The 24915-nt window shown below is 41.2% G+C and overlaps 1 protein-coding gene across 1 annotated transcript; it reads left to right on the top strand.

Moving 5' to 3' along the window:
• The first annotated feature begins 11534 nt into the window (after positions 1-11534).
• Positions 11535-14409, top strand: LOC143633913 (basic transcription factor 3-like). The gene is made up of 6 exons (XM_077102128.1): positions 11535-11619; positions 12430-12497; positions 13059-13207; positions 13281-13337; positions 13429-13467; positions 14107-14409. The coding sequence occupies exons 2-6, from the start codon at positions 12430-12432 to the stop codon at positions 14286-14288; spliced, it is 495 nt and encodes a 164-aa protein (XP_076958243.1). The 5' UTR covers positions 11535-11619; the 3' UTR covers positions 14289-14409.
• Positions 14410-24915: the final 10506 nt, after the last annotated feature.

Raw genomic sequence — 24915 nt, 5'->3', positions numbered from 1 at the left:
CAAGAGACAACCGATAAAATCGCCAAGATCCGTGATCATCTGCTGACTGCCAGAAGCCGACAGAAGAGTTACGCAGATCGCAGGCGGAAGCCTCTCGAATTTCTAGTTGGTGATCTTGTTCTCCTCAAAGTGTCGCCCTGGAAGGGTGTTGTCCGCTTTGGGAAGAAAGGTAAGCTTGCGCCTCGTTATGTTGGACCGTTCAAGATTCTTGCGAGGGTGGGAAAAGTTGCCTACAAATTAGACCTACCGCCCGCGCTCAGCAATGTGCATCCAACTTTCCATGTATCCAATCTCAAGAAATGTTTAGCTGACGAGAACCTCCACATACCACTTGATGAAGTTCAGGTTGATGAATCTATGCATTTCGTTGAGAAGCCTGTTGAGATTATGGATCGCGAGGTAAAGCAAACCAAGCGCAGTCGCATCCCTATTGTTAAAGTTCGTTGGCAGTCCAAGGGCGGAGCCGAGTTCACTTGGGAAAGGGAAGATCAGATGAAGATCAAGTACCCGCACCTTTTCTCTGCGCAACCTACTTCGAGATAAATTTCGGGACGAAATTTCTTAAAGTAGGGGAGACTGTGACATCTGCCCAGATCCGACCCGACCCAGGTACCCGTTTTCGAATCCGATTCTTTTTATGATTTAAAATTTGTTTATTAATCTTTGTAAATTTAACATTAAATAAATTATATATATTTTTTTTTATATTACGTACTAATAATAATAATTCCTTCCCGCCGTCCCGCCTCTTTCTCTCTCTTGTCGCCGTCCCGCCCCTCTGCTTAACCCTTTAGCCTTGAACTCCCTTTTTCTCTTAACTCTTTGCTTGTCCTTTGGTTCTTCCCGCCTAAGGATGTCTGCGCAGCTCCACGCGCCAGACTCCTTACAAGGAAGCCTGCGTGAAGACCAGTTGTTCCTGCAATACGCGAGGCAAACTGTTCTTGCGACACGCTAAGAACGGTAGTTCTTCCCGCGACGCGCTAAGAATTGTAGTTCTTCTCGCAGCGCGCTAAGAATGGTATTTCTTCCCGCGACGCGCTAAGGATTTGTGTTTCTTCCCGCGGCGCGCTAAGGATTGTCTTCTGTCTGCCTTCGACCTCGCGCATGCGCTCGAATCTTCTCGCGCTAGACCTTGGTTTTTCTTCTGTTTAGGTCAGCCTGTATGCTTTTGAAATATCTTATCTTTTGTTTGAGCACTTTAGGTCAGTTCCGACATCTGTCCGAAAAGCCACTTTCGGCGCAGCATGCGCACCAATCCTATTGGTTGACAGAAAAAGTGACTGACATTATCTTTTGAAATCTTCTTTTGCATGTCTTGAACAGTGTTTTCTCTGACATCACCCATGCTTTGACCTGTAACCTGCCAGCTTTTCCCCCATCCCCTGCAGCTGCCGGCATATCTTTTTATATCTTTTGCTTTTGTTTTCTTGTGCTTTTTGATATCTTTTGCCTGATTTGATAAGATCTTTTCCCCTTTTCTAGGGATTGTGTTCCCTAGAGTTTCCCTATATATAATACTATTTTCTTGTTATTTAACACTACACACACAAACACTTGAACTCTCCTCTGCTCTCTTCTCCTTGCCCTCTGCCGTTGTTCCTCAGCCGCCTCCTCTCTCTGCCTTCGTCTTTTCCCTTGTCCTGCCCAGATTTCCGGTAATATATAATATATAATAATTTGTTAAAGATACATATTACTATGCTAACATATATTCAAGGCATAAAACAAATCTTTAAGCCAATAATCTCTATTTATAGGTTAACTTCGCTTGTTGAAAGTTTGGTTCTTGCGTTACCTTTCAACGCACCGTTTACATGTGAGTAATCTCGTACGTAATCCCTTTCTATTTTTAATGTTTTGGGATGTTCATGTGTTCGTACAAACTTGAGTCTTAAACTTGTTTATAAACTTTTGTCGCGCAAAACCCCATGTGTTATGGACGTAGACTTGGCTGTTTATTTGTATGTGTGGATCATTAACCGTCTTGTCGGCCTATTCCGCAGTTTTCATGGATCCATTAGATGAACACGGGAGAACTATCGTTTATGATTTCTCTTTTGTTTACACTTGCACAGTTTTCTTGTTTTGTGCTCAATTGGGAGCACGGGTTGAACTATGAGCTATGATCTATTAGGCTTGATCACAATCTGATTACACCCTTGTTGAACACCAGTTATACACATGATGCGCGCAGTTATTGTTATCTATTTATATGTATTAAACTTGATTTCTCACCGACACGCAAGTGTTGACGTTTTATTTTAACACATGTTCAGGTTTGCTGTAGCTGTTTCTGGAAGCTTGAGGACACATAGGATGTTTTCTTTTCTTTTGGACCTAGTTTAAAATGTAACAAGACAAGTTTATGTTATTTGAATATTTTGAGTTATGATATGATTAATTTTATGTTACTTCGTGAAATTGTGTTGCGCGTGCGCGGTAAATGTATTTAATAAATATTGACACCCAAATAGTGTCACGAGTAATGAAACAATACGTGGCGCCCCGATGTATAATCCGCCATCGGTCGGGGTGTTACACGAGATCCTTAGCGCCAGGCGGCCAGGTAAGGCGCTATTCGACCCTCGACCCCTCAATGTTGAAACCTCTGCTGGAATTCCTCTAATCGTATGTTCTGATGAGGAATCCGCAGATGGTCCTCCGTTGGTGCGGAAGAAGAAGGCTGCCGGCGGGAAGGGGAAGGAGAAGGTGGCCTCCACTGCTGATCCGGCGCCTCGGTCTGATTCGGAGACCGAGAGCGAAGAGGTGGCGGGGAATCCCGGTGGTGATAAGATCACCATTCCGGAGGCGGTGACAACTGTCACCGAAGAGCCCAGGATGACAACGGTGACCGGCGTGAAGAGGCCGGCTCCATCGGGTTCATCACCGCCCGTCCGCACTTTCAGGCTCAAGAAAACCCGTAAGTACAACTTCCTTTAGCTTTTATCTTCATAGCTTAATATCATTTTAACACTTATCTTCTTTGTGCAGGCGTGGATGTTGACGCATTCCAGGGTGGAGCGCAGGGGAGTACCTCCCCGCCAATGACGGTAGGCCCGGTCAGCCTACCTGAGGCGACGACCCAGGCGCCTGCGCCTGCTTCCGCTGGTTCAGTTGCTCACTCCTTTGAGCCGACTGTTCCAGCTGTGATGACGTCACCGCCGGCTGTGAGTGCTATTTTTACCGCATCTTTCACCGAGCCGGCGGTTTCTTTTGCTGCGGATTCCGCGGCGGCTTCTACCATGCCTCCGTCATCGGCAACGACGGCCGAACCTTCAGGTATGCATGGGGCTTCCCGCCAATCTCTGCCTCCTTCCCATCTGCCTGACCTTTTGGATGGATTTCCCTTGGGTTCAGGTGATGGGTTTGGCGGCTATCGGCCTGTTATTGACCCTACAGGTGCGTAGGGTTCTTTTGGCCCATTATATATATATTTTTTCTTTATCATCTTTTCCTAACTGCTTTATGTTTTTTGCAGTGTCGGATTCCAATGAAGTGTATGTTCCACGATGGAACATTCGCCGAGGAACAACCCTTCGCACCCCTGTGGAGTGCGTGGAATGGGCTCGTCACGCTGCTCCCAGTGGTGCGTTGGGGGAAGCCATGGCTAGCTACCAGGAGGGTAGGCTAACCAATGAGCTTCGGGTTCTCCTGGCCCGGATGCAGCCGCGCGTCGAGCTGCTTTGTCGTGAAAACGACAAGTTAAAAGCAGCTCGCCTTAAAGAAGTGGCTCAGGCGCGGGCTGTCCGGGAGGAGAACCAAAGGCTTTCCGCAGTGGCTGCGGAAAAGGAGAAGGCCTTCAAGGCCCTCGAGGTTGAAGTTCAGGCTCGACTCGAGGCCCGTTCCAAGGCTGCCCAAGCTGTTAATGAACAGCTTCGGCTGGCTAAGGAAACTGCAAGGAACGCAACCGAGAGGGCCACCAAGGCTGAAGCTGTTGCTGAGCCTCTACGCGTGGAGAATGAAGAGCTTAAAGCTAAATTAGAGGCTCTCCAGCAGGCTCATGATGCCTTGGCGATGGAAGACGCCAAAAAGCTCCAGGAGATCTTGGACCAGAGGGGGGTGCTTGACCATACTGAGCGGAAGCTAAAGGGCGTCGAAGAGGCTGCGGCTAAAGAAGTGTTGCTTGCCAACCTCATCAAGAGTGAAGCCGAACGCGCCCGTAACGAAGCTCAAGCTGCCCTCCAAGAAGCTCTGGTTGCCAAGGAATGGCTTATTCGAGAAGCGTTGTCTCAGGTATGCTTTTCATGTCTTTACGCTTTTCTTTTTTAATAGAAAAGGTTCTGATACTTGTATATTTTCTTGTAGGTTGTGCATCGGGTCTTCTCAGAGACCTCTTATGATGATGCTATGAGCGCAGCCCTCAACGCTTCTCACGAGGATGGGGAAAAGGCCGGCTTCCTGCTTGGTCTAGGGTTCGTTGAGAAAGGCATCCCGCCTTCCAACTTCCCTTTGTACAATGTTGATACTGAAGCTGTTTACGACCAAGCAGTGAATCAGTACGCCGCCTTCCCGCATCCGGTGGTGGAGAAGGTGAACCAAGTTGCTGCTGCTGATGATGGGTTAGCTATCCTTAAAGCTTTCCTTGAACTGCCACGATCTACTGATGGTGCTGGTCCAAGTGGAAGTGGCCCTGAAGCCTGATCCTGAAGATCCCTTCCCACTGCTAGGATAGATTTAGCTTGTATAGATTTATTTTCTTGTAGGCGGGTAGTTACTCGGCCATTCTTGTAATGAATATTTATGAAATATAAATCTTTGTGCGGGTAAGACCGCTACTTTCTCTGGATTCCTTTCTTTATAAACGTTATATGACTTGCATACTTTAGTTTAAATTAGCAATTTTCCAAGTGTAGAATAAGTTAACCTTTGAACGTGGTAGATAATAGGTGTGAAGTTTTGCTTCCTCTTTCGTGATTGTGCGGGTAGGACCGTCACTTGCACTTAGTAGGATGGCTAAACTTTACCCATATCTGACCTGCGTGTAGGTTTTCCTCATCCTTTGAAATTTCTAAGTGTTTAGGATAAGTTAACCTTTGAACGTGGTAGATAATAGGTTGAAGTTTTGCTTCCTCTTTCGTGATTGTGCGGGTAGGACCGTCACTTGCACTTAGTAGGATGGCTAAACTTTACCCATATCTGACCTGCGTGTAGGTTTTCCTCATCCTTCTATTAGAAATTCTGTTTTGAATAACCGTTCGACGCGCGGTTGTTAATAGGTTAGTGTTCAGTTTCCTCTCATGATTCATGCGGATAGACCGGCACTTTCATATTTAGTGGGACTGAACTTTTCCCCTTCAACTGACCTGCGTGAAGGTTTGCCGTTTTTTGGGTTTATGCGGGTTTTACCGCCTTCCCCACGCAACGACTTTCCACGTATTTATGCGGTGAAAACCGGCATATCCTGTGTTGAATAAATTAACCGTTCGACGCGCGGTTGTTAATAGGTTAGTGTTCAGTTTCCTCTCATGATTCATGCGGATAGACCGGCACTTTCATTTAGTAGGATGACTGAACTTTTCCCCTTTAACTGACCTGCGTGAAGGTCTGCCGTTTTTTGGGTTTATGCGGGTTTTGCCGCCTTCCCCATGCAACGACTTTCACACTTATGTATGCGGTGAAAACCGGCATTAGTGTTAATTAAAAGTATAAATGTAAAATCATCAGCGTCGATGTTCTAAGGAGAATCATTTCCATTAGAAGTGGCTCTTGGCCTTTTCTTTACAAATTTGGAATTGATTTACATGCAAACTGTGTAATTGAGCTCCCTTCCATGTTGTTGGGATGGGAGTGCCATCGAGCCGATACGCACCTGGTTCGGGATCTCGTTCTTTACGCAGCATGTAGTCTCCACATTGAAGCTGTAATTTTTATTCGTGTTTTCCCCAGCTGGGGTTCTACACGCATCAGCCTGCTCAGCGTTCATTGCGCCACGAGGTGCGCGAGCGTCCCATCTCTGACGAATGCTTCGACCATGTCCTTTACGTCTATGCATTCTTCGGTGTTGTGGCCTTTTGTCCTGTGAAAGTCACAGTATTTATTCCGATCAGCATTGTGACGATGTCGGATTATTTGAGGCTTTGGCCATGGGAGCTCCTCAGTAGCGAATATCTCGGTGACGCTTTTGGTGAGCGGCGTCCATCTGGAGTTTTTGTTTGACTGTACGTTATCCCTTCCGCCTAACCGATGCTGCAAGCCGGATGAGGTGTCAAAGTTTACCCTTGACTGCCAAATGCCTAGCTTTCGCTTTTTGTTTAATCGGGCGGTAAGGACGTTGTCTTCTCTTGTTTTCTGGGTGTAGAGGTTTGTGCTCTGTGGGAGATCTCTACCCAGTTGCTTCTCCGTTTCCGCAAAGCGTTTAGCTGCTGTCATGATGGCATCCCATGTGGATGGCATGCCATCTTTACCCGTTAAGGTGCGGATGAGCTCTGGGTCGTTCGCGCCCTGAATAAAGGCAGCGCGAACAAGATCTTCGCTAATGTTACCCAGACTTAGCTTCTTCGAGTTGAAGCGAGTGATGAAGTCTAGCAAAGATTCATCTTCCTCTCGAATACATTTGAGGATTGTCCATTGCTCCTCGGTATACTTTCTTTGCTGGCTGAAGTGTTGGCTAAACTTCTGTTGGAAGTCTGCCCAGTCGTAGATGTGGTTGACCGGTAGACGATCGAACCACGCTCTAGCAGCCCCAACAAGTGTCATTTGGAACATGTAACACCACGTAGGTTCCGTCCAACTACTGACGGTTGCCCCCGCTATGAATCTGTTCAAATGATCATCTGGGTCAGATATACCATCATATGTGCCTATGCTGGACATTTGTTTGGCACTTTTTGGGGCAATTGCTTCCGCAATGTCCCTTGCAAATTTGGACGTTCCCGCATTTGCAACGTTTGGTCTGAATGTTCTGGAGAAGTCACGTGGACTTCCCTCTGTGTTTTTTGGTTTGAAGGCTTCTCCAAAATGCCTTCTCGGTTGGGAGTCCGTTTTCTTACGCTTCCCTTTTGCCCTATGGCGAGGGTTCGCGTCGGAGTCGGATTCCTCCGAGTAATCGTCCAAGTATTCTTCGAATTCGTCAGCCTGTTGGACGGAACGCAAGCGTTCGTCCAACTCAGCTTGGAATTCCTTTTGACGTGCCTCCGCCCATGCCTTAACTTCATCGAGTGTTTGGCGGGGGAGTCTTGTTCGTTTCTCTAACTGGGTATCGGTGATTCCCAGTGAGCGATTATTTACTGCACTTGCCCCAGCTTGGGTAACTGGGGTAGTGTTCGTAAAATTTACTTCACTTGCCCCGGCTTGGGTAACCGGGGTAGTGTTTGTAAAAACTTTGTAGCCGGTATTCCCCCCAGTAGCTGGGGTTGTGGTTACCGGAGTTTCGTTAACCATCTTTCCAGAAGTTTGAAAAAACTGGAGAAAAATGAAGTTCTAGCTTTTATGCACGGATGGCGCCAATGAAGAAACACTAACCGGACCCCGGGCAGATTACGAGTAACCTGGGGGTTAGATAGATGTTTCCCACGAGGGTTTAGACCCAGAGAAGATGGTTCTTCTGATAACCTGCAAAACAGACACCGTGAGCTTGTCACTGAGAAGGGGGGGTTCCTCCTTGTGACCACCCTCCGGCGTGAGAATCAGACTAGATTGCTCTTTAAATATAAATGTATATTAAGAGATTGCTAGAGCAGATATCAGGTATAATATGATAAGATATGTTGAGATATGATAAGATGAGATGGTCATACCATTTGTGGTATTTATAGCTGAAGGTAGGTTTCCAAGGAGGTGTGGCCGGCTGCAATAGTATTCCTATTCCACCAACAGTGGCCTACGCACGTGCCCTGCTGGTAGTTGGTGGGTAGGCAGCGGCTGATAGTGACCTGGCCTACTGTGTACTATTCCTTTTCCACCAACTGCCGGCTATGCACGTGGTATGGCAGTAGTTGGTGAGTAGGCAGCGGCTAATAGTGACATACAGTACAGGAGCATGCTGCTCGCCATACTGTTGTCAATAAGCTGTCGTATCTTTAGTCAGATCTTTTGCCCATACCTCGTCAGGTACAGTACAGAAGATCTTCCCGTATCGTACGGACTGGCTTATTTGAGCGGGAGTATTCCCCCTCCCGCCCTTGTGCGGGATTGTTCCCGGCTTTGCTCATTCCTTCAGGTGACACTGAGTGATTGAGAGCTAAGTGCCTTGTGCGTGTAGCCTTGCTGCGCGGGTGGCCTTCCCTGATGGCTTGTATCCGAAGCTGCGGGAACAGGCGGAGTCCTTCACCATTGGGAGGCATTTCCTGCGGGAACAGCTTGCGTACTGCGCGTAAGGACGTCACGTCTCTGAGCATGGTGGGTCCTGCGGATCCAGTTGGTTTCTGCGCAGACGTCCCTCTTCAAGGTGAGTCTTGCGGGTCCAACTGGGCTCTGCTGGGACCTACCTCTTCAGTTATTTAACTTATATGTTGTTATATAATAATCTTTCTTTTATAGTCAATCAAATTTGTATTTGAATATAGAAATTCAATTTGATAAGTAAACTATTAATATATTATTATATCTAAATGGATGAACATGTGGGAAAATTCCATGAAAATCATGACAGATTAATAAGAATAAATTAACAATTCCTCAACAAACTCTAAAATAAATCGGGAGTCAATTTGCATGTCCTCCATCAATTTAAAAACCCTCTTAATCTCTTTCACCGGAACCCTATCAGTTCCAGTTAGCGACACCACCGCCACTACCTTAAATTAGCTCTTTAAGATCGTCCACCATTACGGCCACAACCGCATTGCAATCTTACACCACGGGCCGGCACCATCCTGAAAATCCTAACGCTCGCATTTAGGTATCTGATTCTCTTACTACGGATTTGTTTATCATCCCTTTGATCAAAGTCTAACTACGGTTGTCTTGGTGATCGGGTCACGGTTCCGTGATGTAGGTAGTCTTGGTAACCATTCACTTGTTAGAAAGTCGGTCCTAACCGCTACAACTTCACTTCTGATTCTTGAGGTATTCATTGAGCCTCCGTTAATCGGTATCATTATGAGTGATTTGCTTTTGTAACATATTTTACTTTTGTGTTTCCGGCGACTAAAATGTTTTTAAATCATGAATTTAATCACAAGTAGATGAACAGAGACAAGTACATGAAGGCATTATATTGATTTTACAAATGCACATGATTAAACTTTCATGCACATTAAGTGAATAATAACATGAACACAGAATCAATATTTTATATAGCAAATAATTAACTGAAATTGAGATATTATGTGTTGCTTTAAAAACATGTTTTTTTAAATATTCTCAGCTCACAAGTCCAATAAGTGCACTATTCCATAACACTCTTACAAAACGTAAGTGTAAATGTACGATTGAGTTGATAAAAGATTCTTTATTGATGTAATAAGAAAATATATATGTATATCATTGTTATTTTTAAACGTTTTAGTCGCCGGAATATTAGTATGTCAACGAATCAACCCACGTAAAATTTAAATACGTATATCTAAATCAAAATGTAAACAAATCGTAAGTTCTTAAATATTTTTGAAGACGAGCCAATTTGTTACTATTGCTTAAAAACTAAGGTACGGATTCTGTTTTTGTTTCCTCTTAGTATTATTTATATTCCGTTACTTCGAAGTATGGTTTCTGTTTTCGTTTACTCGTAGTATAAATTATATTCCATTTTATATTCGGTGTCCGTCACTTCGTAGTGCGGACTTTTCGTTAGCTTTTATTATAGTTTGAGTTCGGTTTATTTGTTATGTTTTATATTTATTTCTGTAACATGCAATAGATTGTATATTTTGTACTCATTATTGCATGTTCCGTTAGTAGCATTTTTGTTGCATATTTATATGAAATTAGCTTTTGTATTCTGTCACCCGAGCATGTCTGAAATGTCGTATGGACGTCAACGGCATGCACTTATCGTGGCAGTGCGTAATAAAAGTTCATGGCGTCTCTAGTTTGGCCCCTAGAGGCGTATAGATCGATCTTAGCTCTGAGTTTGCGTTTGTTGTGTGGAGATGGAATAATGGGTGTACGTCACGCTCACCGTCTCATAGGTGCATGGACTAGCTAGCTGTGTACCAGTCTGTTATGTTCAGGCTCGTGGGTGTTTCCCTCTCACGTGATATTATTTTCTTAATATGTGTGGTCACGTGATTTGAAGTGTGTATGTGTTTGAATACTTTTCTTATATGTTTCTGTATGCGTTTGATTTTGTTCTGACCAAGTGTCGGATTATGCGTCAGTTTATGTTTAGTATTTTTGTCAGTAAAAGTTGGTTTCGAGTTTGAATCAAAGTTCTTAGACTTGTTTTTCCTTCATCCGTCCTTACCTATACTATTGTTCTTTCCGTTAGTGGGCAATTTTTTTGGCTCTACCGTATTTTCTTTGTTGTTGTTTTTCCTATTTGTTTACAAGTAATCCAGGACTCGGGGAAGTTACTGATGAGAGAGACTAATGAAGTTCAAGAATTTAAAAGGTTAATTCATTTTGGTTTAATAATATGACTTAGGTTGATTTGATTTATTGTGTTATGAATTGTGGCTTTGATTTGATATCTGTAATAGTGACACGTCAACCTGTTCCGGATTAGGGTGTTACATATATACTTGATATGATTAATGGTGCAAACGAGATGAGTTGCTCGCAAGTTACTTGACTTCAAATCGATAAAACTCGAAACAAGCCGAGGTTTTTCAAGCTCGAACCTATGCCGAGACTTGTATGGGAAGCTCGTTTAGGCTTGTTGAGCCTTAACAAGCCTTGTGTATATTTAAGTTTTACCTCATTTGAACTTTTATGTATTATTGCGCAGCCGAGCTTTGGCTCGTTGAAGGTACTACACGAGCTCGAGCTGAGCTTAGGCCTGTTTAAGATTTTTTCTCAAAATATGTAAAAATAATTAAAAGTGTATATAAATTAATTAATATCTAATAAATGAGCCGAGTCCAAACAAACTTGAGCTTTAAACTTTTAATATTTGGGCCATAACTATACTTTTATCTGTAATACGCATGCCACAATTTATGTAAATCAACCAAGTGAACACGAACTAAGTTTGTTCAAGTTTAATCATCTAACTTTAACCGAACAAACGAATGAATACGTGCATTTTACAAACAAGTTTTCTTGTTCATACACTTCCGTTAAGAAGAGAAAAACGTTTTCTATTTGTTCATATTCTAAGTGAACAAAATGACCAAACGTAAATGAGTGAGCATAAGCAGACTTAAATAAACAAACATAATTGGTCGTAAGTGAACAAAGAAAATGAACGTGCTCTTGTTTGTTTGCCTGTTAACCAACTACCCAAGACAGGGTTCTAACACTTCATGTCCGTCCGTTAATTAAATAAACAAACTTTGCACACCGAACGGTCCACGAACATTTCACTGTAGCCGCCACTGATTAAACAAACCAAAAAAGAAGGGGAGATAAATGCAATTCCAACACTTGTACAAGGTAGCAATATAAAACTTTATATATTATTATGTGTGTGTATATATATATATATAAAAGCTAAACACCACTAAACAAGCTAGGGTTTAGTTTATCTGTTCTGTTATCTAATCACTCTCGGCTTACGTTCCTCCAATCGACGCAACGGTAAATCGATTACTTCTTCAACTAATATTTACAGTCATTGGGTTTGTGTTGTTGCTGTGTAAATTGATTTGTTCTTGAATTAATATTCATTCGATTTAAGATGTTTATAATCATTTCTTGGTTTCTGTGTCTGTTATATGAATAACAGTTTTAGAGAATTAAGGAAATGGGTTTTGTAGTTTGATAAGTTAATTAACATATATTAGTTTTGATTTTGAAGATTATGTGTTTATAGATGTGTACGGTTTGGTTTGGGTCGGTTTTTTGGTACTAAAGACCGAAACTTTGGTTTTTGAAACTGTTAGGTTTTGGTTTTTGGGTTTGATTCGGTTTCGGGATAAAACCGAAACTTTGGTTTCTTCGGTTTTGCGATTTGGGTTCAGTTTTGGGCTAAAACTGAAACTTCTGTTTTTGATTTTCTGAAAACTGTTCGGTTTCATTTTTTTTTATCTGAGTTCGGTTTTGACGTTTGATCTTGAAAATTTTGGGCTTTGGCCAAAAATAATGAATTTGGGCTTAAATCATTTCGTTAATTAAAAAAAGTTACTTAAATAAAAAATGAAAATCTATATGTTCAGGTTCTTTTGATTCTAATTACATGCAAAACCAAAACTGAACTGTAAGTAAACCAAATCCTCGGTTATTTTGTTTCGGTTTTCGGATTGGGTTTGTTGGTCTCATGCACTCCACTAGTTTATACAGTGTAATTTGCTTAACAACAGCTGTGTTTCCTGCGTTTACGTCATTGTGTTTGTGTTTGATATTGGTAAATAATATGTTGTGTTGATGTTATGTATGTGTTTATGGCAGATGAATGTGGAGAAGCTCATGAAAATGGCTGGTGCTGTTCGCACCGGTGGGAAGGGTAGTGTGAGAAGGTTTGTTTCTTTTATGATTTGAGTGTTTTAGATCTCTGTTTGTGTGCATGTGTTTCGCTGTTTTGTGCTTTCTGATATATGTTCTTGATGTTAAAGTTAGAGCCTTAGATTAGGCATGTACACGTAAGAATGTGATTATATGAATTGCTGTTTTGATTATATGAAAATTACTAGTAAAGATAAGTTTTTTTTCGTAAACCTTAAAATGTATTACATTCTTACTTGTTCATGATGTTTAAAGACGGGAAAATTTAATGCTTTTGTAACTTTTTTGATGAAAATTATATTGCTTAGAGCCTTAGATTATGCATGTACACTCAAGAATGTTGTTTTTTGAAATGTGCCTTATGATTAAGAGGTCTATTACATAATATATGAGGGGTTGATAAGATTTTATGTAAATTAATAATAAGGATGAGTTTTTTTGCAAGACTTAAAAAGGTATTGTTTTTTTAGATGAATATGTTATCATGGCTATTATCATGCTGTATACTTGATGTTTCTTGCAATACAAGATATGAATACCTATGACAGAAGTGTGATTTAATTTTTTTTATGCAGAAAGAAGAAGGCGGTTCATAAAACAACTACCACTGATGACAAAAGGCTGCAGAGCACTCTAAAAAGAATAGGAGTAAACGCAATTCCGTCAATTGAGGAAGTTAACATTGTTAAGGATGATATAGTCATCCAGTTTTCGAATCCCAAAGGTGCTCAAGTTTTCGCCTTTTCTAATCCTTTGTTCAAGTATTTTTTTATAACATGCTAACACTTTTTTTACAGTTCAAGCCTCTATTGCTGCCAACACGTGGGTCGTTAGCGGTTCGCCACAAACAAAGAGTATGTTCAGAGTTCACTTATTTGATTGTTTTTTAAAAGTTTATTTTTATTTTTCTGACCTAGTTTTTTGTTTTTCCTTTTTTATTTCCAGAATTGCAGGATATTCTTCCAGACCTTATCAACCATATTGGTATGTTTATAACTATTTTTTCGGTAATTGTGGCATCATTTAACCATTTGTATTCAAACGGGCGGATTTGGGTTAGGCAAAAAGGTTTTAAATAAAAAAGAAGTTGGTCAAGCGGTTTAGTTTGCAATGGTTAACTGTAAAGAAGCCGTATTATACGTCATTAGTTTGTTAAAAGTTGCTTAATTTTTTAAAACAATTTAGCTTGTTATTGCAATAATATAGTTGTCGTTTATAAAGTTCAAATTCAACTAATTTATATAAAAAGTGTTAAAAGGGTGATCAAACTTGACCTGATCCACATAACCGATTATAACCTAAACACATTTGCGACGTTAAAAAAATCAGGTTTTGTTATTGACAATTATTATTTGAACCCATTTTAAGAAACGGGCCGGGTCATATCATGTTGAATATGCATGATAACGGATGAAAACTGAATAGTATCGACCAGGTCAAACTTTGCCTAACGTGTATTCAAATGCTCATGCTCTAAATCATTTTATCCAGAAGAAATGATATTATTTTAATGATAGTCGTTTAATCATCCGTAATATGGGCAATGCAGTCATGTGACCCGGCAGATGAAGTGCTTTTAATGTCACTTGTAATGAGTTGACTTATTTGGGTTGACTTTGACAGGACCTGATAACTTGGACAGCTTGAGAAAGCTAGTAGCCGAGCAATTGCAGAAGGAAACATCAGGTGGCGGTGAAGTTGCTGGTGCTGCTGCCACGTCAGCACAAGAGGACGACGATGATGTCCCGGAGCTTGTGGCTGGTGAGACTTTCGAAGCTGCTGCAGAGGAAGGGCAAAAATCTTAAGAAATTGAATATTTAAATTTAAGTGTGCATTGTTTTGCTCTTTATTATTGAAAATGCTCTTTTTGCATAAAAATATTTTAAATTCTCAGTTTTGATGTTACTTGCAACTTTTGGGAATGCTGTTTTTTGGTCAAATAACATTTTGCATGCATTATTGTTCCTACCATTGGCCATTTTGTTTGTTTTTTTATGGTCAAACTCCTCAAAGGCACTGTCATCGATGATATCTATCTCTACAGCCTCCCCTTCTGGATCCATGTATCGAGTCCACCTTTCCAAAGGGTTAATTAGCAAGTCCTGCAAAACGAAAACACCGTAAGCCTCGTTACATGAGAGGGGCTCTTGATATAACCATCATCAAGCGTGATAATCAGTATTGGTTTTTCTCTAAGAATCTGAGTGTAATATTATTAAGTACGAGTGAGTGAGTGAGATGACATACATATATCTCCTTTTACCTATCACATTTTATAAAGTTATGGAACAGAACTGATATGATTAATGACGCCACTGTCCCTTCACTAGCTAACGTGCTGTGTGTTACGTGCCGAAGTTTCCATCATCTCAACATTTCCTTATTTCTAGCATTAAATTAGGAAGAGTAATGGGTCCATGCTTTCATTAGTTAGGCATCCACACGCTTACTTCTACATGTTTTTAAGCCAATATAAAGGCATTATTGTTTTGTTAAATGATTATGAATGAAAAATGTTAAATTGATCTAAGTTTCTCTCTATTTTCTATCTAGCTTCCATCTAGTTTTCTTTGGCCAATCGATTATCGGTTGGAACAACATCACAGTGACAGCGACGTCTTTCATTCCATTAGTCGATCATAGGTTTTCCCTTTGTCCCCTTAAGGGGCCACATGAGATTTATATCATTAAATACTATTTGGGTTATTCTTGTCTATCGTGATCCGACTCGTTCCTCTTCAATTACTAACCGTAAATGGTTATTGATCAAATAGTTAAAACCGGTTATTGTTAATAACCAACTCAGCTTATTGACAGCCCTAGCAACAATCCGAATACGAATGCTATTATTTTCATTTTAACAAGGAATACTGGCCTCATATAATCCCAACTATGGCCCGTTGGCAAATATAAGGACCAACTATCGAAATGGCAAAATATAATCCCAACTACGCTTGTGGGTGGAAAATTAACGGGAAGTTAACCTTCCGTTATTTTTTGTGACGTGGCGGCTTAGGTGTCTCATAACCTGCTGACGGGGCTGCTGACAGAGATGCTGACGGGGATGCTGACTGGGATATTAATTAAAAAATATATATATAAAATCAACAACACCTCTCTCCGGCCATCACTCTCTCGTCACTCTCTCTCCGGCCACCACTTCACCATCTCCGACCACCATCATCATCCGCTCTAACAACCGTCATAAGCCCTGTCCACCCATCACCACTATCTTCGTACACCCTCACCACCTCCTCCTCAACCACCGTTGGCCGCCACCGCTACAAACACCCGTCCCACTGAGAATATTCCGGCGAATCTAGTAAACAATTTCGTTTATCTCCAAGTATTAGACCTGAGCTACAATAATCTCACCGGAACCCTCCCACCGGAGCTTTTTATCCCTTTGATGTCGGTTGTTGCTGGTGGCCAACGATATGTAGGTTGTTAGGCGGCGATGGTGGCAGATTCGAGTTTGGTAGGGGTGGGCGGGTTTGGTGGTGGTGGCAGATTAGAGGACGCGTAGTGGTGGAGGTTGCCGGAGGCGGAATGCATCAGTGGTGGTCGACGGTGGACATATCATACAGGTTTATATTGCCCCGTCATCATCCTCGTAAGTGGGTTAAGCGACAACTCGGTGGCCACGTGTTATAATAAATGACAACTCAGCGGCCACATCACCAAAAACTAATGTAAGGTTAACTTCCCGTAACATCCTAAAATTTTAATTATAAATAAAGAAAGTTATGTTTAGTGATTTCACGTTGTTAATTATTTAATGTCGAGTATGGAGGAAGTTAGGCTTAGATTGCGTAAGATGGGTTAAATGAGAATGGGCCTCGGGTCCGTGGGCTTAGAGGGATATGAATATCCCATCCCAAACCCAATCTTTCATTTTCCACCTTCTTTCTTCACACACTCAAAACACACACATTCTAACCGATCAAGATTCGAAGCCGAGACCCGAGATTTTGTTGATAGATCTGAGTTGGTAAGGTAAGAACAAATCCAACTAAGCTAATATTACTGAAAATGGTTAGGATTGGATGGGTTAACCGGACCCGAAACCCAAACTGCCCAAATCGGACCCCTAAAACGTCGATTTTAGGGCGATTTGATGGTTGGGATTTGTAGGCGCCGATCATACGATTCCGTGGGTACCAAAATCGAGTTATTTGGCTAAGAAACGAAGGAGTTATGGGCAAACAGATCTGCAGCGCGATAACTTCGCCTGCAAGATTAAGTTCGCCTGATGAACTTCGCCTTCAAGCGTAACTTCGCCTTCAAGCGTAACTTCGCCTAAGGATAACTTCGCCTACGGCCAAGTTCGCTTAAGGATAACTTCGCCTGAAGCCAAGTTCGCCTAAGGTTTAACTTCGCCTACGGCCAAGTTCGCCTAAGGATAACTTCGCCTGAAGCCAAGTTCGCCTAAGGTTTAACTTCGCCTGAAGCCAAGTTCGCCTAAGGTTTAACTTCGCCTGAAGCCAAGTTCGCCTAAGGTTTAACTTCGCCTGAAGCCAAGTTCGCCTAAGGTTTAACTTCGCCTGAAGCCAAGTTCGATTAGAAAATAAATTATAAAGCGATAAGTTAAAGTAAGCTAATACTAGGCCACCAGATTAGATCAGACGAGTATTGATACGTGTAACTTGTACAGTCAGCCGAGCTCAGTTAAAGAAGGGATTTACAGCTATCAGAAGAAAGAAGCAGAGTTCAGGTGAGTTTCTAGCCCCATTTATGTGTTACGTTTTCGGGGCTGTGTGCATACTCAATATGATAGTTAATACACTTACCTTAAATGGTAAGTGTATGCCGTGTATGATATATGTGATAGATATAATTGATTGCATGACGGTACGTGAACGATCTTCGGATATTGCACGTACTGTCAGGATGTAAATAAAGATATTAATATTGTATGTAATGTGAGGATGATGTATAAACATTAAGAATGGAAGCTTGACGGTACGTGAACGATCTTCGGATATTGCACGTACTGTCAGGATGTAAATAAAGATATTAATATTGTATGTAATGTGAGGATGATGTATAAACATTATGAATGGAAGCTTGACGGTACGTGAACGATCTTCGGATATTGCACGTATCACCAAGGGTAGTGATTGCCAAGTGGTTGATAGTGTGTATGAATGTTGTGATGTGACTTGTTCACTACGTAAATACTAAACTAATATGAGTGTGACCAAGGCAGGTTGAGGTAGAGTGTGTTAGAAGTAGCAGGAGTCTAATAAGGGTGTTAGTGGCATAGCGTGAGTGCGTGATAGGGAAAGCCTATACGTGCCTTCGTTATTAAGTGGCATAGCGTGAGTGCGTGGTAGGGAAAGCCTATACGTGCCTTCGTTGTTAAGTGGCATAGCGTGAGTGCGTGATAGGGAAAGCCTATACGTGCCTTCGTTATTAAGTAGCATAGCGTGAGTGCGTGATAGGGAAAGCCTATACGTGCCTTTGTAATTAAGTGGCTAAGCTTTAGGGGGTAATTAAGTGGTTAAACAGTGGCATGTTAGACAGTGGACTATGTGTCTTCGGATACGTATATATATATTGTATGAAGTGGTTGTATGATAAGTTGCTTGATTAACTAGAACTCACTCAGCGTAGCTGACTTTTAGTATGCACGCAGGTGAGCTGATTATAGAGTTAGCATGAGGATGACACACGGCATGGATTGAACGGCTGGCATCTGAAGAAAGAAGTAAAGATGTTTTAAATATAAAGTTTTGTGTTATGGTATCAAAGAAAAGATTTAATGTTTTGTAACAAATGATTGATGTTTTATATTCCGCGAAAAGTTTTAATAAACTCTGATTTGAAGGACTGTGTTTATGAGTAAATCCGACGCTAAAGTAGGGCTACCGGGTTCGGGACCTTACAAGTTGGTATCAGAGCAAAGTTCGAGAGATTTAAGCATCCTACATGCTTAGACTCGAACAGAGTATGGGATATAAGTAAGAAAGGAAAGAAGATGCCAGTCCAAGAATGCCATGTGTCGCTCAAGCAAGAACAGTAAAGGTAAGGTGTATGATTAAATGATATATGTTAATGAGAAAGGAAAGATATGTGAACGGCAGGGATAGGAATAATTGATTGTTTACTTTGACAAACTGCTTAAGTAGAACCAGCACAAATAGACTCATAAAGGGAAGTGTATAGGACACGGAAAGTAACGTGATCAGCTAGTCACAACTGGCCACTGTTATTACCTGTTAGCCTTGCTATCCTTGTACTAGATAGTTCCTTGAGTGATGATGTTTGTGTTGTCCCTTTAAGAATACTGATGGCTGGAGCTGGAGAAGTTGTGGGAACTGGGGGTCGCACTGGACGTCGTGGCAGGCCTCGTCTTGTCCGGCAACCCTCGGTAGAAGAAGCTTCCCATACCGAAGATGAAGGGAGCGCCGCTGGAGGAGACCAGAACAACAACGAAGAAGTTCAACTTAGCCCTGCAGTTCAAGCAGCCATTGTTCAAGCTGTAGTTGCTGCTGTGAAGAACCTGAATCCCGAAGGATCTGCTGGAAGCCGTGAACGAACTGTTGAAGGGGCAGATGGTAATAATAGAAAGGATGACGAGAGGGAAAGGGATGACTCGAGTGAGGTAAAGTCTGTGAAAGATGATGATAGAAAGAGGGGCCGAGGCGGTTGCAACTATAAGTCCTTCAAAGGTTGTGACCCGCCTAAGTTGACTGGTTTAGGAGACGCAATCGCTACTCTTCAGTGGATAACCGCCATGGATAAGGTTATCCGCATTAGCGAGTGCCGTCCTAACCAAGCTGTCGGTTATGCCACTCAATCTTTTGAAGATGAGGCTATGTATTGGTGGGAGAGTGTGGAGCAGAGGAAGACCCGTGAAGAGATCAAGGCAATGGGATGGACTGACCTAAAGGACATGGTGATGAAGAAGTTCTGTGCTGACGCCGAGGTTGAAAGGGCGGAGATGAAGTTCCTAAACTTGAAAGCTGGGACTCTGACACATCGTGAGTATACCACTGAATTCAACCGCATGTCTAGGTTGGTACCTGACATGGTGAACACTGAGGCCAAGAGAATCAAGTGTTACGTGAGGGGATTACCACAGAGAGTCCGCATGTTAGTCAGGACAAGCAAACCTGTCACCTTTGAGTCTGCGGTCGAGTTGGCGGAGATGGTCTATGATGATCTGGCGGCGGATGATGTGGGAGTGGAAGATGAGGAAAAAGGGAAAGGAACTAAAAGAGCTGGGGATATCGTGGAGCATGCAGGGAGAAGGACACAGAAGATGGCAAGGAATGGAGCATGTAAGGTGTGTGGAAAGATGCACTTGGGGGAATGCAAGGCTGGTCCAAACCAGTGCTACCGATGTGGGAGGAAGGGGCACCTCTCCCGTGAAAGCACCGAGGACCAGAAGTGTTACAGGTGTGGTAAGTCAGGTCACATAGCTAGGGAGTGTGGAGAAGCCGTAGCAGTGAGGGAAGGAAGAGGAAACGCGTGAAAGGATGGTCTATTAACTGCTAAGGAGGTAGCAGTGGCATGTCACAGTTGTTTTATGTTTAGTAGTTAAAGAGTGTTTTATGTTACATTTGAACCTATGTTTGTTTAGCAAGCTTGAATGATTTCCTTTTATGTTATGAGGTACTTGTGACTTCTTGTGCTTTTGTATGAGCGATCTATGAATTTAACTTGAATGCATGTTGGTTATAATAAATAGTTGTGTGTTGGTAAAGCGTCGCCTTAGGAGTTAGCGTTATTATATAAAACAAGGTTCCTCGGGAAGGCGATACGAGACTTGGTACATCGAGGGCTTCATGGACAAGCTACCGTAATAGCTAAAACACATGATCACCGCTAGATGACTACAAGTCAGGAGTAAGAGGGATAACTCAGAAAGCGAAGGCGATTCAATAAAGCGTGGAAATATAAGAAGTTTTCCTTTTATAGGGAATAAGTTAGGTTTCGGGGACGAAACCTCTTTAAGGAGGGAAGACTTGTAACATCCTAAAATTTTAATTATAAATAAAGAAAGTTATGTTTAGTGATTTCACGTTGTTAATTATTTAATGTCGAGTATGGAGGAAGTTAGGCTTAGATTGCGTAAGATGGGTTAAATGAGAATGGGCCTCGGGTCCGTGGGCTTAGAGGGATATAAATATCCCATCCCAAACCCAATCTTTCATTTTCCACCTTCTTTCTTCACACACTCAAAACACACACATTCTAACCGATCAAGATTCGAAGCCGAGACCCGAGATTTTGTTGATAGATCTGAGTTGGTAAGGTAACAACAAATCCAACTAAGCTAATATTACTGAAAATGGTTAGGATTGGATGGGTTAACCGGACCCGAAACCCAAACTGCCCAAATCGGACCCCTAAAACGTCGATTTTAGGGCGATTTGATGGTTGGGATTTGTAGGCGCCGATCATACGATTCCGTGGGTACCAAAATCGAGTTATTTGGCTAAGAAACGAAGGAGTTATGGGCAAACAGATCTGCAGCGCGATAACTTCGCCTGCAAGATTAAGTTCGCCTGATGAACTTCGCCTTCAAGCGTAACTTCGCCTTCAAGCGTAACTTCGCCTAAGGATAACTTCGCCTACGGCCAAGTTCGCCTAAGGATAACTTCGCCTGAAGCCAAGTTCGCCTAAGGTTTAACTTCGCCTACGGCCAAGTTCGCCTAAGGATAACTTCGCCTGAAGCCAAGTTCGCCTAAGGTTTAACTTCGCCTGAAGCCAAGTTCGCCTAAGGTTTAACTTCGCCTGAAGCCAAGTTCGCCTAAGGTGTAACTTCGCCTGAAGCCAAGTTCGCCTAAGGTTTAACTTCGCCTGAAGCCAAGTTCGCCTAAGGTTTAACTTCGCCTAAAGCCAAGTTTGATTAGAAAATAAATTATAAAGCGATAAGTTAAAGTAAGCTAATACTAGGCCACCAGATTAGATCAGACGAGTATTGATACGTGTAACTTGTACAGTCAGCCGAGCTCAGTTAAAGAAGGGATTTACAGCTATCAGAAGAAAGAAGCAGAGTTCAGGTGAGTTTCTAGCCCCATTTATGTGTTACGTTTTCGGGGCTGTGTGCATACTCAATGTGATAGTTAATACACTTACCTTAAATGGTAAGTGTATGCCGTGTATGATATATGTGATAGATATGATTGATTGCATGACGGTACGTGAACGATCTTCGGATATTGCACGTACTGTCAGGATGTAAATAAAGATATTAATATTGTATGTAATGTGAGGATGATGTATAAACATTAAGAATGGAAGCTTGACGGTACGTGAACGATCTTCGGATATTGCACGTACTGTCAGGATGTAAATAAAGATATTAATATTGTATGTAATGTGAGGATGATGTATAAACATTATGAATGGAAGCTTGACGGTACGTGAACGATCTTCGGATATTGCACGTATCGCCAAGGGTAGTGATTGCCAAGTGGTTGATAGTGTGTATGAATGTTGTGATGTGACTTGTTCACTACGTAAATACTAAACTAATATGAGTGTGACCAAGGCAGGTTGATGTAGAGTGTGTTAGAAGTAGCAGGAGTCTAGTAAGGGTGTTAGTGGCATAGCGTGAGTGCGTGATAGGGAAAGCCTATACGTGCCTTCGTTATTAAGTGGCATAGCGTGAGTGCGTGGTAGGGAAAGCCTATACGTGCCTTCGTTGTTAAGTGGCATAGCGTGAGTGCGTGATAGGGAAAGCCTATACGTGCCTTAGTTATTAAGTAGCATAGCGTGAGTGCGTGATATGGAAAGCCTATACGTGCCTTTGTAATTAAGTGGCTAAGCTTTAGGGGTAATTAAGTGGTTAAACAGTGGCATGTTAGACAGTGGACTATGTGTCTTCGGATACGTATATATATATTGTATGAAGTGGTTGTATGATAAGTTGCTTGATTAACTAGAACTCACTCAGCGTAGCTGACTTTTAGTATGCACGCAGGTGAGCTGATTATAGAGTTAGCATGAGGATGACACACGGCATGGATTGAACGGCTGGCATCTGAAGAAAGAAGAAAGATGTTTTAAATATAAAGTTTTGTGTTATGGTATCAAAGAAAAGATTTAATGTTTTGTAACAAATGATTGATGTTTTATATTCCGCGAAAAGTTTTAATAAACTCTGATTTGAAGGACTGTGTTTATGAGTAAATCCGACGCTAAAGTAGGGCTACCGGGTTCGGGGCCTTACACTTCCCGTTAATTTTCCACCCACAAGCGTAGTTGGGATTATATTTTGCCATTTCGATAGTTGGTCCTTATATTTGCCAACGGGCCATAGTTGGGATTATATGAGGCCAGTATTCCTTTTAACAATAATCTTATACTTTTATAGAATAGAAAAAGAAAGAAGTTTATGCGATTTTACCATAGTGAAGGGTAAGAGCATTCTCATTCAACCCCTCATTTAATGTGAGGGGTGTTTTTATAATTTAGAGAGTGGTTCAGGGTGTTGTGAGTGAAAAGTTTTTATATTTTAGAAAAAGTAGTGATTTTTCTGTATATTTGAAAAGCTACAGTTCACCCCCTATAACTGTTTAATATATTTTGAAAACGGTTGTGAGTGAAGGAAAGAGAAAAGGTAATGATAAAAGGTATTATTTAATTGAAATAGAGAGAGAGAAAATGTAATGAGTTTTAGGGTATGTTTGGCAAGAAGCTTTTAGGGGCTTCAAGCTTTTAAGAAAAAACTCCTATCTAACAAAAAGACTTGTTTGGTTCAATGAGCTTGAAGCTTTTATATTTAGAGAAAAACTCTTTTTCTAAACGCTACTACTACTAGCGTTTGAGAAAAAGCTATAAGCTTTTACAGTTGAATTTACAATTTTGGTACTTGAACTTTAATCAACTTTTGTTAATTTATATAATAGTTACATATTTTACCCTTATTCAAAACTAACTACCCTCATGACTCTTTAAAAGTCCATAACCTTTTCACACGTTAATATTTTTTTAAACACATTACATCATAAAAAAGAGCATTTTATTCTCTTTAATTTGAGTATGATATTGATATTCTTCTTTATCGGTTATGATTGGCAACAAGTCGAGTCAGACGAGCTCGGGTCATGTGTAAGACCAAATTAGGGTCGAAACGAGTCGATGAAAAATGGTTAATTTAGTTCGGTTCGTGTCGATACGGTTTTGGGTCGAAAGGGGCCAGGTCAGAACATGTTTCAGATTAAAACGATGTCGGGTCGGAAAGGGTTTCAAATCAAAAGAGGTTTGTTTAAAAATACTATCTATTTGAAATACTGTATATTTTAGCTTTGTTTCTTGATTTTCGTCACGATTACACGCTTGCCGCCTTTACACGAAGTAAACGTCTGCATTCGGGTTATGCGTGCACTAATATCAAGTGAATCACGTACCGGCACTGATTATGCGGTTGATCTCAGGTTGCGCGCGCACTCCGCCGCACCGTGTAGGCACCCAATTAGTTTTATCTACATCCTAGTTTTGCCAAATTTTTGGTTTAGGGACGGGTGTGAGATGAGAATGAAACTATTTATCTTTATTACTGTCTCTTGGGTGGCTTTTATCTCTTCACTTCACTCACCACTCTCAGCTCGACGGTTCATTTCTCATTTATCCTACCCAAAGGTAAACTCGTTCTACAAATCACTTTATTTTTCAGCAAACTTTATGCAATTTATTTGATAATCGAGTTTTATGAACTGAAATTGCGGTGGTAAGTTGATTCACACAACGCATTTTGAATCGTAACAGGAGGTTTCTTTGTTTTTTTTATTATGTTAATTTTCTTTTGGCCTTTTTATTGTCCGATGATTGTTGGGTGCACACGAGCCGAGCGAGCCCAAGCTCAACTAGGCTGGGTTTTGAGCTCTTTTTTCTAAAGCTCGGCGAACGAGTTGTTTTTATAAGCTCGGCTTGTTTATTATTCATTAATTAATTAATATATATATATATATATATATATATAGGTAAGGTTAAAATGAAAACCCACTTGAGTTTTGAAAACCCGCAAAAACCCAATGTAACATCGTTTGTTTTTTTTTTTTTGGGTTACATGTAATATATGTTGTAACATTTAATACAAAACATCGAAACATAAAAAAAAATGTTTTGCTATTTTTTAACATTTTTTTACTAATTTTTATATATGTTTTCAGGATAGAGAAGAAGTAATATTTATATTTACATTTTTTATTCACTTTAATTATGGACCCCAAGATTTAAACATTAATTAAAAACATGTGGTTGAGAATGAGTTTCTAGAGTTTTCACAACTTAAGTGGGTTTTCATTTTATACTTAGCATATATATATATATATAGGGGAGGGATCTTTTGAGAACCATGTTGAGTTGTAAGACTTAAGAACTCCATTCTAGGCCACACATTTAATTAGGTGGATTAGAATATGTGGTTGAGATTAAATCTGGCAAAAAAGTCAAAGTAGGAGAGAGAATAAAGAT

The sequence above is a fragment of the Bidens hawaiensis genome, unplaced genomic scaffold (assembly GCF_021521415.1).
Source record: "Bidens hawaiensis isolate Kalapana, Puna unplaced genomic scaffold, B.hawaiensis_p1.1 tig00006913_1, whole genome shotgun sequence".
NCBI lineage: Eukaryota > Viridiplantae > Streptophyta > Magnoliopsida > Asterales > Asteraceae > Bidens > Bidens hawaiensis.
Note: the sequence above shows the minus strand (reverse complement) of the source record. Positions and strands in the feature narration are given on the sequence as shown.

Bases quoted from the DNA above. Each gene is read 5' to 3' on its own strand.
- LOC143633913 (XM_077102128.1), top strand. From the start codon at position 12,430: ATGAATGTGGAGAAGCTCATGAAAATGGCTGGTGCTGTTCGCACCGGT. The intron at 12,498-13,058 runs GTTTGTTTCTTT...TTTTTTATGCAG, and splicing joins GGGAAGGGTAGTGTGAGAAG to AAAGAAGAAGGCGGTTCATA. The intron at 13,338-13,428 runs GTATGTTCAGAG...TTTTATTTCCAG, and splicing joins CGGTTCGCCACAAACAAAGA to AATTGCAGGATATTCTTCCA.